Source organism: Limulus polyphemus, unplaced genomic scaffold, assembly GCF_000517525.1.
Source record: "Limulus polyphemus unplaced genomic scaffold, Limulus_polyphemus-2.1.2 Scaffold706, whole genome shotgun sequence".
NCBI lineage: Eukaryota > Metazoa > Arthropoda > Merostomata > Xiphosura > Limulidae > Limulus > Limulus polyphemus.
In genome coordinates this window covers 305,503-317,608 of record NW_013666316.1, presented here as the reverse complement: position 1 = coordinate 317,608, position 12,106 = coordinate 305,503, and the positions used below count along the sequence as shown (strand labels likewise).

The window sequence follows — 12,106 nt, the reverse complement described above, 5'->3', positions numbered from 1 at the left end:
TCTACTTAACGTTAACTATATAATAAAAGTAAAAATAAATAATACGTATAATAACTAACTTTACTTGTGTTTTTTAGTTTTTGGGGGGGGGCTGTTCACAGCCCTTGTACAATTTTTGAATGTGAAGAACTGAAATTTTCTTTAAACCATCATATGGACTGATTTACATTTCTCTGTTGACCAGCAGTTGGGAATCACTGCATTAACTGACTCACTGTTTTTACTGAAAAACAGCATCAATATATTTGAATTTCAGAAAAAAAAAGATCCCACAATACTTTCTGTAAATCTGCAAGGTTCATAGTTCAAATTTTATGCAGTTTAACTCTCTTACTACAGGCTCGGTCCCAAGGACCAATCTTGTAACCAGTTTGTGCTTGTTATAGTTTTCATACTATAACTTTTAATACAGTATGTGCATCTTCACAAAATTTGGCAGACTTTTAGTAAATATTACATGTTGTTTGTGTACAAAAAAGAAGATTTTTAATGAAGTATTTTTATTAAAGATTTGTCCATGATTATATTAAATCTATTTTTTCGACTAGTCCAACTGCAAAATCAATTTTAACTTTAGATTAAAAATACTTTTCTTTGTCTCAAAAATCTCAAAACTTCCTAATTAAATATAAAACATTTTCTTGGTAAAAATTTATATTTTTATCTGTTATTACCTCTACAGTAACAATATATTTGATTCTTCAGCCAGCAGACAAATCATTAAAGTATAATGAAAAGTCGTAAAATCAGAAATAAAATGAGCAGCTGTGCCCTTTTTTCTTTATTACAAAGATTCAAAGTAATTCTCTTGAGAGTTTGAACTGCTAAACATTTAACATTTATTTTCTGTGTATATTTTACTGTCAACGATTGAAGTAGAAATCCACTGAAAATAAAGCAACAAATCACAAATTATGTCATTAGACTGTTTATGTAATACGATACTCTCAAGAGCAACAAAGCACATGCGAAGAAATAAACCAACATGATTCTGCTTCAAAAACACGATGTGAAATTTATTGGCTTATATATCTTACAGTGTTTACAATAAGAATTCCCCAGAGTAATAAGATTGCACTTTGAATCTGTGAAGATGTTTATTACATGGTTTGGAACCAATCCAATAAACATGTCAAGTGTTTGTGTATTGACCACCTGTCTGGGATGTTTGGAATTTAGTGGTATACTGTATAGGCGTACAAAGATATTATTTGTGTGCATGGTTACTAAATCTTATTTCCCTTTCAGCAAACTTATTCACCAACCAATAAATACTATTTGTTCATAAATGCTTAAATTTTAGTTATTTTTATTAAAACATAGAAGAATAAATAAAAAAAAAATACTTCTAATAGAAAGATTTCGAGTACTTACAATGTTATGAGATTTTGTGCTCATGTTGTACGCGCTAAGCCTCACCATGAGCCTTGTTTATTTTTTCGGGTGGAAGGTGAAGAGGTATTAATTTTTGTAGGCTTCAAACATACATTTTAGAAAACTATCAACTACCATATTAGTGCATACAAAACCCCTGTAATTTACAAGAGTTTCTAAACAAGCAAAGTATGACTTTAAAAAAATCTCCTATCTGTTCAGAGCAACAACTTAGTCCTCACACTTCAACTATTTCAGAGAAATCATAACTTTCTTTCTCAAGCTATTTACAAATCACTGTCAGATTTATGTACACAGGAAACTGCTCTCTCTCTCTCTTGGTAGCAAACACTTACTCAAAAGAAGTAGTGAGGCTAGACAAGAGGTTTCAAAAAAATGGAACAGTGGGAGGATCCACTCTACTAGATTGGCTAAATATATTGATATCTCAGCAAATCAGAAAAATAGGATGCTCTTATTTTATATTCTAGTTTGTCTTTATCTCAAATTTGAGTTTCTAATTCATTAACCACTGTACACATTGTGTGGTAGGCATAATAAAATATAAACTGAACAATAAGACAATAGGAGGTGCTATGTGACAAATCAAAATTAATATTTAGCATTTTTTCTCGATATCACCTTTTAAATTAAGAAACTAAAACATATATAATGTAAAAATTTGAATTATAAACTAAGTTCTGATATCAATTCCATTGGCATAAGTAATAGTAAAGTTCTTTAATAAAATTTTGAAAATAACTCTCTAAAAGGTCATGACATGTGCTCTTTAACCTGCCCAAAGTGAAAGGGTTAATGCATATTGTGGATGTGGAACTTGTACATAGAAAGGTTCAATAATAAGAAGGACGTACGCTTTTCCAAATGTTACAGAAGAACCAGATGATCCATTAGGTTCACATACAGAATCCATGGTTCATGTAAATATAGCAGAAGACATTGGAAAAGCATACTATGATGTTAAGAGTCATTATCCTTTCAGCATATTGTTGCTTTTTGGCATTGTAATTGGAATGTAAGTTAATTATAACATGCACAATGTATGTTATTGTGTCCAAAAGAAAAAAAACATCTTATTATGACTTGATACCAAGTTCAGCAAAGAACCATGGAATGTACGAAGACACACATCACAAATAAATATACAACTCCTTGGTATCATCTCCCTACTGGTATATCTCATGCACCTTGCTTATTGAAAACTCGAAATTATTGAAAAGCTTCCGAATATATGAGTAAGGAGTACAAGTCCTTATGAACTTATTTCTTGATCATTATTTTGAGCATTACATCTTACTGGTATATGCAACTCTATTGCAACATACACTAATAGACTGTGAAATAGCTAATGCCGGGTATCCACTCTGCTGTTTTGTTTTTCAAATTGAAGTTTCATATGTAAGGAAGCATCTTATATAAACAACTAGAATCCCACATTGAATTGGTGGAGGGAAAGAAAGAAGTATCCTTTGAAAGCATCCAAAGGACACTCCCTAAGAGGAATCAGATTCTAAGATCTGATATGGGGGACTGCACCACTTCTGAAGAAAGTATACTCTTTGCCATTGTGGAAAGATGTATATATGGTATACTCTTCGCCCATTGTAGGGACACCTTACCTTTTCAATAGCATTTCATCTTTGTCATCCCTTGGAGGTACTTCTTCAATTGGGCATGTGGACTACCCATGATATGCTCATCTTCCATCTATAGCCATTCCTCAGAATTCAATGAGACTTTGACTGGGTAAGTTTTTTTTTTCCTTTTCAAGGGCCCTTTTCCCTTTTATAATTGCTCATTGTTTGGATCCCGCCCTGTGGTGAGTGGTATTTGACCAGGTATTCTTTAACAGATCAAATCCGCACTGTAAGGCCATGTCGACTTATATTTCCATGGCCATGCAATACATGCTGCAAAGATGGGGTGTTCACTTGTAGGTTTATTCTCATGATGGAATTTTAACAAAAAATTATCTATCCTGGACCATACTCGGAAGGGAATAGCTGCCCATCCCTGCCATGCCTTGTATTGAATATATTAGTATGGTCTACTTTTAAAAATAGGATTTCATGGTCACCCATTGCACTGTCTCAAGGATTGTCATTCTTCCAGACTCTCCACTGCATTTTCCCCTTTTCTTCTAGTGGAGTTTGAGAGTCGTTACTACTTTCCAGTTCCAAGCCACTGGGGTGGGGTGGTGGAACAGGGAGGCATCCTCCTGAATGGGTTAATGAAATACAAATATAAGCAAAATATAGAAATGATTATACAACCATTCAGTTGAGAGTAGGATGGTGGTGTTCTGCAGGTGTAAATGATTGATATCCTCCATTGTCAAGCATGTATAAATGGGAGTGAGCCTTTAAAATTGCAGTTCACCCCTTTGATTGGGATCCCTCATCGTACCCCCATGTGGATGTTGGTTCCCAGTGGCTTGGTTTTGGGCTTAGAGTTGAACCAATCAACATAAGTGCTCACACATGTATTACAGATGTCTATATTCCTCCCTAAACTATACTTTTGCTACTCCATCCGTGTTGTGGGTCATGGTGCAGGTACTTGCAGATTATTACAGTTCTTCCCCTTCCTATGTCCCTCAATACTTATTATTCCAAGGATGTTATTGTGCTTGGGGCAGTTCTGGTCACTTTTGCTTTTGAGGGAGATGATTTGCATTATGCAGACATCTTTTCAATACCAGATGTCAGGCTCCTGGATCGATCTATCAATGTACCCCATTCATGGGTCTGGGGGTTCTTGATTCCCTCTGGACTTTTGAACTTGAGGTAAAGACAGTATGATCCTCTTTCTTACCCCCACCAGATGGCTGGGTTTTGGATTGTAGTTGACTTGCTGTGTATGATCTGTCGTGCCCTAGCCACTCTACACCTAGGACACATTCTTTTAATTTTACCCAGTTTTATATTTTCTGGGATAAGAGTTGCATAACTATTATATGACTTGGATCACAATCCAACCTTAGTTCTCTCCCACTTGGATGTGCTCCTCCGATTTTGTGCCCATATATACAACATCTTTGAATTGGATGAGAAGACACCAGGAACAAATTACGAGAGGAAGATGATAAAGAGGAAAAAGCCAATCAAATTAAGAGTTGAACCCAACTAGCAAAGGTGGAAGGAGAAAGATCGCAAACAGAGGATGGCTGCCAAGGAAGAAAAGGGTGAGAACAGACACCACAGAAGGAAGCCATGTGGGCAATATAACAAAGAAGAGCACATACAGAACATAAGTCTATCCAGATCAGGCTGACGATAAAGGTGTGAAACAGACAGAAGAGAAAGCAGCTAAATGGAGGAGTTATCCTCGAGAGCCACCAAAGAGTTAGGGATGAAAAATGTTCCAGAGAAAGGAGAAGATATATTGAAGGATAAAGAGTATGTGAAACATCGATGGCAAATAAACAGACCACTGATGTCCACAGGCGAACAGAAGGAAGAAAAACATAAGAAAAGTTGAAACAAGGAGCACTGGGAGAGTGGGTCAAATGTAGGCAAACTGGGACAGAGCAGGACCACATCAATATCCCCAATATCCACTGTGACAAATGACGAATCCAGAAGGAACACATCAACAGGTAAAGTGTAAGAGAGGTAAATACCTGCAGGATCAGGAAAAATTAAAGGTGTGGGACATGGCTGCCTGAAAATCCAAGATTGAGGGGACAGAAGACCCCCCGATACAAAAGTCAAATAAGAAAATTCACATGATGAAGAACAGTGGGCTGATCAGGGGAAAACCCTGGACCCAGAAACTACTGATGGAAAATGTTCCATTTGCAGTGAGAAAGTTCCATGTAGGAAGTTCAAAGGAAAAAGCCACAAAAGATGCTAACCATTGGGAGTAGCTGGATCTCCTCGCAAATAATAAGAGGGAAAACCAGGTGGGAAGACACAGGACAAGAAGGTCCAGACGAAACACCAGTGATTGAGGGTGGCAAAGAAGAGACAGTCAGAGAAAGAGGTAATGGAGGAGGAAGTTGGAGCTGGAGAAGCCATGGAAACCACAACTGAGATGGCCTGGAAGGTGCTATCAGAAGGACTGAAAGAGGAGTGTAGAGGATGATCAAAATCATCTGGAGAAAAAGGGAGAAGAGGATGATAAACAAATCTGTTGGTCCAATCTTGGCTGAAAACATTGATAGCCAGAGCAAGAAGACAATGGAGAGGAGACCAAAACCAAGACAATTTGTGGTAAAGGAGCAAAGCAAAAACCTGAATCTGAGGACTACCCAATGAAGTCAAAGCCACTGGAAAACAAGAGGATCAAGAGAACACTCTGTTGGATAGATTTTGTCATGACAGGAATCCGATCTGTGACAAGAGTGAAAGCACCCAGACCATGACATGCAATGATATCAATATCGAGCGTGTGGGCCCAAAAAGAAGATCCAACATATGAATACAAAAGGATCAAGAATGGGTGCTGTCAGGGTGACTGAGATAAGCAACCACTGAATAAAAGTCAGAATGGATCATTACCTGATGATTTCTGGCCAGATGGAGAAAACCTCTCGGTCACAGACCAAAACCTTGAATCTTCCTGTTGATCAACCCAAGTTCCCCATCCCCAAAGGGATGCATCCAAGAAATGTGTCAATTTGAACTAGGAGGAGGAAGCGGGACACCTGCCAACTTGTGAATCGTGTCTAACCACCAACATTGATCATTGAGAATGATAGGAAGAAGGGTAATAAGAGCCAACAAAGGATCCCTTGCAAGATTCCATTGGTTGTGAAGAGCCCAAGAAAGAGCCCGCATATGAGCCTGACCTAAGGGGATAATGCTACCATGGAAGATCACATCCCCAAAAGTGATAGAACCTCAAGAGCTGTATTAGAACTGAAAACCCATCAAACGAAGTCAAAGAGGAAAAGGGTGGGTCCTACTAATATGGGTGTTGAAAAAGAAAAACACCAAAATGGACAAGATATTGGATTGATCACAGTAAAGACTTTTCCAACTTGATTAACCAGCCCACTATAGACACCCCCAGAAGCATTTGATAAGTGTAACAGGTGGACTTCTGTTTGGAACGAGCTAACAGTAGCCAGTCATCCAAAGAAAGAGAAAAGTGTAACCTGAGAGCATGTAAGTAATGAACGAATGCTTTGATTGCCCGACAAAACATAGTGGGCCAAAGCAAGTCGAAATGGCAGTGTGCAAAAACAGATAAACCACGCTATGGAGAACAAACCGAAGAAAGGATCCCAAGTGATGAGATATTGGGATATGCAAATAACTGTTCATGACATTCCTCTGCCATCTATAAACCTGGAGAAAAAGCCCACCTAAGGGTGAGAAACAACTCCAAGGTAAAATGGGGCAGATTGCAAATTAGATTGAGGTGGGACAAACCTAATACAAGCCACGAGTCTCTGGTTTGTCGTGAAGACAACAAACAGCCTGGAAAAAGATGATAAACAGGTGCAATGACCTGTGGTGAGAAAAATCATGTACCACCTCAGACAGACACTGGCTGGTGGTAGGATCCCAAGTCATGGAGAAAGAAAATAGTACTGAGACAAAGGAAGTGGGGAAAGTCCATCTGATAAAGAGATGAGAAACCTCTGGAAGGAGGAACAGGGAACGGTAGATAAGGATAAGAAGAGGAAAAGAACAGCGGCTTGTCATAGCTGCAACTGCGACAAACATGCAACCAAAGAGGAAAGGGTAGTGTGTTGATGCACAGATGTCACACGTGATTCCAAAGTCTCAGATACATGATCGAAAATATATTGGCAAAGAAAAAAGGGCTGTAAGTAAATCTCTAAAAGAAAGTGGCAGCAAATGAACTCAGGACAAGGTCACATCGTGACCCAGATCCCAACAACAGTGAGACCATGTGTGTAAAGCAAGAGCCGAAGATGACAAATGAGCCAACATGGAGGTAATAAGGAATCATAGAAAAACAGGGAATTGGATAAAACATCACATATTTGAGAAATCATGTCGAAAAATGCCATATTTGGCCAAGCTGATTCTGCAGAAGGGGTAGGGAAAGACATGGCAAAATCTGATGGTGTAAAAAAGCTTAAACAGGTTCAACTTGTTCAGGAGGATTAGTACTGCAAGTACAGGAGAAGGAGGTTGACCCATATAACAATCTGCCAGCGGATAATAGCAGAGAAATCTAATGACAAGTCTCCTCCACCTGCAGCCTGTGAAAATAGTGCTAGAGGTATTACACCTGAAGTGGAAACACGAGCCTCAGAATTCATTGTAAAAATACATAAATTAAACAAAAATGTTTGATGTAAAATATGCATGTGATAAAAAATTAAGACTGGGAAATTAAGTTAAATTAAAAGATTTCTTCAATGCAAAGAAAAAACAAGCAATGAAGAAATCCCACTTTGGAAATTAAACTATGAAAATAACGAAAACGATTCACATGATGAGCACATAAAAAAAAAGGGTCTGAACATAAGTACTGCCAAACAAGAAGTGATAGTTTGGTAGAATTGAATAAAGGGAATCACATGCATCATGAGAGTATGTCACACTCTTATTAGTGGAGGGTTGACACATGATGATTTGCATGAGAAACACATTGGAATCAGTCAATTCCAATGTAGGGGAGATAAAAGGCTTGTGGCAAGCATAAAATTTTTTTGTATATAGAGGGCAGCACTGAACGAGAATAGATATTTATATGAGTGAAGGTAATGTACGATATCAGAACAGATACTTCTCATTTGTAACAGTTAGTTACTAGTAGATGAAATATGTACAAACAGAACATCTTACAACTAGACCAAATACCTAGTGAGAACAGAACTTAAAAGCATATAATAGCTACAGATTACCAGTTACATGGATAAATCTGTTCTAAGTTTTCACCTAATACATGTTCTAGTCACATACCTTTACTTTCACAAGGCCACATTTAAGTGAAACTTAAGAGAACTTTCCTGACATGAGCATGTGTCTATGGAAATTACAACTGTCACATGTCATTAATTTTATAAGGTCACATGTACATAAAAACTAAACTTAGCACAACATGCACAATTTATCTGTCATATATATATGTTTTTGTGCCAATTACCATCCAATACAGGATCCAGTCATATGTCATTATTTTTACAGTGATGCATGCAAGTTACAGTGAAACCTAACAGAACTTGTACTGTTTACCTGTAACAGGTATGTTTTGTGCCAAATTACCACCTGCTATAGGAACAAGTCAAAGGTCACTGAGGTGTCTGTCCCAGGCAATTATTTCCATTAGAGTTGGGAAAATTAAGAAAAAAAAATCACAATTTAACTAAGCTACAAAGTTTAAACAATTATTTACAAGCTTGGAAGTGTAAAAGACAGATTAGCAAACCCTTTTAAAGGGCTTTAAGATGTGAATAAAAATTGTAAAAACAAACATTAAATGTCAAGGGATAAGCCATGCTTTCTTTCTGTTTTATTTTATTGGCATTGGTTAATTATAAAAATGTTTACATCACACATTTTATGCACTTAACTTCAAGATCTCATACATTAATGATTAATTTGCCACTGGGGAATTATGTAAGTAAAGTCAGGTCTTTTTTGTGCAATGTTTGATACAACAACAGGAAAGAAATAATGATTTCACATTATAAAAAGTTGAAACTTACTCTATCTGTTTCCAGTTCCAAGTTGTGATTCCTATATCATCAGAGCTTAATTTCCCATTAAGGAGAACTGGTCCATCTAATGGTAATGATACCCTAATATCTTCACCAGCAACTGCTTTTGGAGGAATATTACTTTCTGGTTTAACAAACACGTGAACTTCTGCTTCAGCTGTTTGGTCAGATGTGTCTGTCACTTTCAAAATAAACTTGTAAACCCCAACTTCCAAGTGAGATAGATGAAGGTACGGGCTACTAGTACCCTGATGAAGAACAAACAGTTTTACTAATGGCTAACTGGAGAAATAAGAAAATGTACATAGTATATTGCAACTTGACTAAATACTGAAATTATATGAACAGATTTTTTCTTTACTAGTAGTAACCCAGAATTATACAAGTTTGCAGATGCCAATCTGGAATTGTATTAACATTATTTTGAAATTATAAACAGTTATATTGATGACAACATTGTATTAAACAAAGTTTACTTATAGTAATCTGTAATTATGAAAACCATTTTACTGATAGTAACTTGGAATTATACATAGAGTTTTACTGATGGTAATCTAGAGATGCAGAATTTTACTTATGATTAACTTGAGATACACAGAAAGATGTATTAATAGTGTTCTAGAAATGCAAATGCAGATTTTTTGGTGGTGACCTGATGAGTTGCAGCTACAAGTGTATCAACCTAAAGAATAAAACAGTGTTAATAGTGGAAACCAAAGCAAATGAAAGACAACTTTACATAGTGTTTCCAAGTTTTAAGCGTGTTTGTTTACACTGTGACTCAAAGACTTCAGCACTCACATGTTTTCTATCTGAGAAATACCTTAAAGTTAGCTGCAAAAATTATAAGTTGCCAAAAACATTCAATTATTAGTAATACATGATTTAACCCTGAATCCTTTACTATTAGTACACAGAACCAGTTATCTATGAAGTGCAGTCAGTACCTCTTAAATATTATTAATGATTTTTAAAAAGTATATCAGTACACAACTAACATATATGCAAGATTGAACCTTTAATCAAATCATTAGTTTATCCAGATAATAGAGCTGGGCAATTAGTGAAATTTGATAATCGATTAATTGTCAAGTTTACTATTACATTCAACTAATCAATTATTCTCACATGAGACATGGATAGTTTGAATAATTGAAAATAGTAATAATTGAAAATACTAATTTTAATTTGTTGATTATTTTCATGAGTTAAGACACTAATTAATTAAGCTAAACAACTTTGAATTAATCAAAAATAGTGAGGATACTTTGATTCCTTGAATAGCTGGAATAATCAAAATCAGTAGCAGTTTGAAACACTAATCTTCATTAATTAATTATTTTACAGGGCACTAACGTAATTGCTTACAAGTAACTGTCCAGCTCTACCAGATAGCAAGATTTTGAGTAGAAAAAATAGCAACCACAATATATATATATATATATATATGACCAAACATTGTCATGTCTATCTAAAATATGTTAATATCATCAAGTGTACAAAACTGAACTTCACAGAATTGTATACCTAAGAACTCCACTGTATCTAAAAACTAAGCATACTACAATATATAACTGAACCTTCACTCACTGTCTTACTCACTAGACTTTATGGGATTAATAACTGTTGTTCTCTTTTCAAACTAACTAAACACTTATAGCACATGACAAATTTCTGACTCAATAAATGCACCTCTATACTACTAACTCATCTGTCTCAAAATTTTTCTAAGTAATAGTTTTACATAAGTTCACATTCACTTTATACCTCCATGTCCACAGACTTGTCTATTTCTGGACTCTTCATCCATTGGTAGCTTTTAATGTCTTTGTCATCACTGCTGAGGTTCCCATTTAGTGTCACTTGATCTCGGGGAAGGTAAATGACAACATCTGATCCAGCATTAGCTGTCGGAGGGTAATCTTTCTCTACAATGGAAATATACCAATAGCAAAGTTGTGTACATTTTGTCTTTCTCACACAAAAAATAATAATACATTTTGCAATTACTTTTAATAATTGCCTGTCATTATAAATTTTTTCTAATAATGTATTGTCATGTTGGAAGCTGAAACTGATGTAAATATCTTCTTCATTATTTTCTTTTTTTGTATTATCAGGAAATTATATTTCTTAACTTTTCTAACTTTTTTGTAGCAGGTATTTTATTAACTCATATATTACATTCTTTGGTCACTGATGGCAATGTAAACTTTACAGTTGTGGTTATTAATGATTACCCAAAATGCACAAGTAATGCACTGTAAATATTTTCTGCCATTATTCAGTGCAAATATTGCATAAAATATGTTAAATCTGCAGTTCATTACTTTCTACCGTACATGCAAAAAACCCAGAAACATACGTAACAAATTAAACATGTACTATGTCAGCACACTCTCAATGTGCACAACAAAGCTATCAGACAGTTTAATATAACTGCCATCCTAGGTACTGTATGCTACTATTAAAAGTAATGAATTCAGATATTCAGTTTTGTTTACATAATAGATTTAATTGGTTTTCATTTTGAAAGGATGATCGGTTTGTTTTGAATTTTGTGCAAAGCTATAATTTAAAAGCAAATATTACTAAAACACAGATAAACATCGATTTTTGTGTGTCATGTGGTATGCTGAATGCAGCACTGGTTCAAATTAGATGTTTGTGAAGTCAAAATACTAAGTCTATAGTTTCGTATGAATTATAAACTCAAATTACCAATATTGACAAGATAGAATATAAAATAAGAGCCTTTTCAATTTGCTAAGATATTGCTCACATAATAAATCAAACACAGTGGCACCCCACGCACCTCTTTCCATTTTTGGAAACAGTCCCTTATATACACTTACTTCTATATATGACATGAATAACCAATCGGAAGCTCAGAATGTCCCCTTAATGGCTCTCTCAGCTGTTTTAATGAGCTTTGCACCATTTCTTTCTTTTGAACCAATATTTCAATGACGTAGGGTGTTAGTCTGCTCTAAATTTAATATTTTTTTTGACTAAAATACATCTTAGTTACTAAGCTTGATAAATTATAGTGGAATTCTATGATAT

General features: G+C 35.4%; 1 protein-coding gene across 1 annotated transcript in view; it reads right to left on the bottom strand.

Annotated features, from left to right (window-relative positions):
• Window positions 1-12,106, bottom strand: part of LOC106460092 (dyslexia-associated protein KIAA0319-like protein) — an 84,234-nt gene that overhangs the window by 33,169 nt on the left and 38,959 nt on the right. Inside the window, exons 10-11 of the mRNA XM_022386709.1 lie at window positions 10,808-10,968; window positions 9,029-9,288 (exon numbers count right to left, since the gene is read on the bottom strand). Coding sequence (XP_022242417.1) covers window positions 9,029-9,288; window positions 10,808-10,968 — 421 coding nt within the window. The remainder of the gene's footprint in view (window positions 1-9,028; window positions 9,289-10,807; window positions 10,969-12,106) is intronic.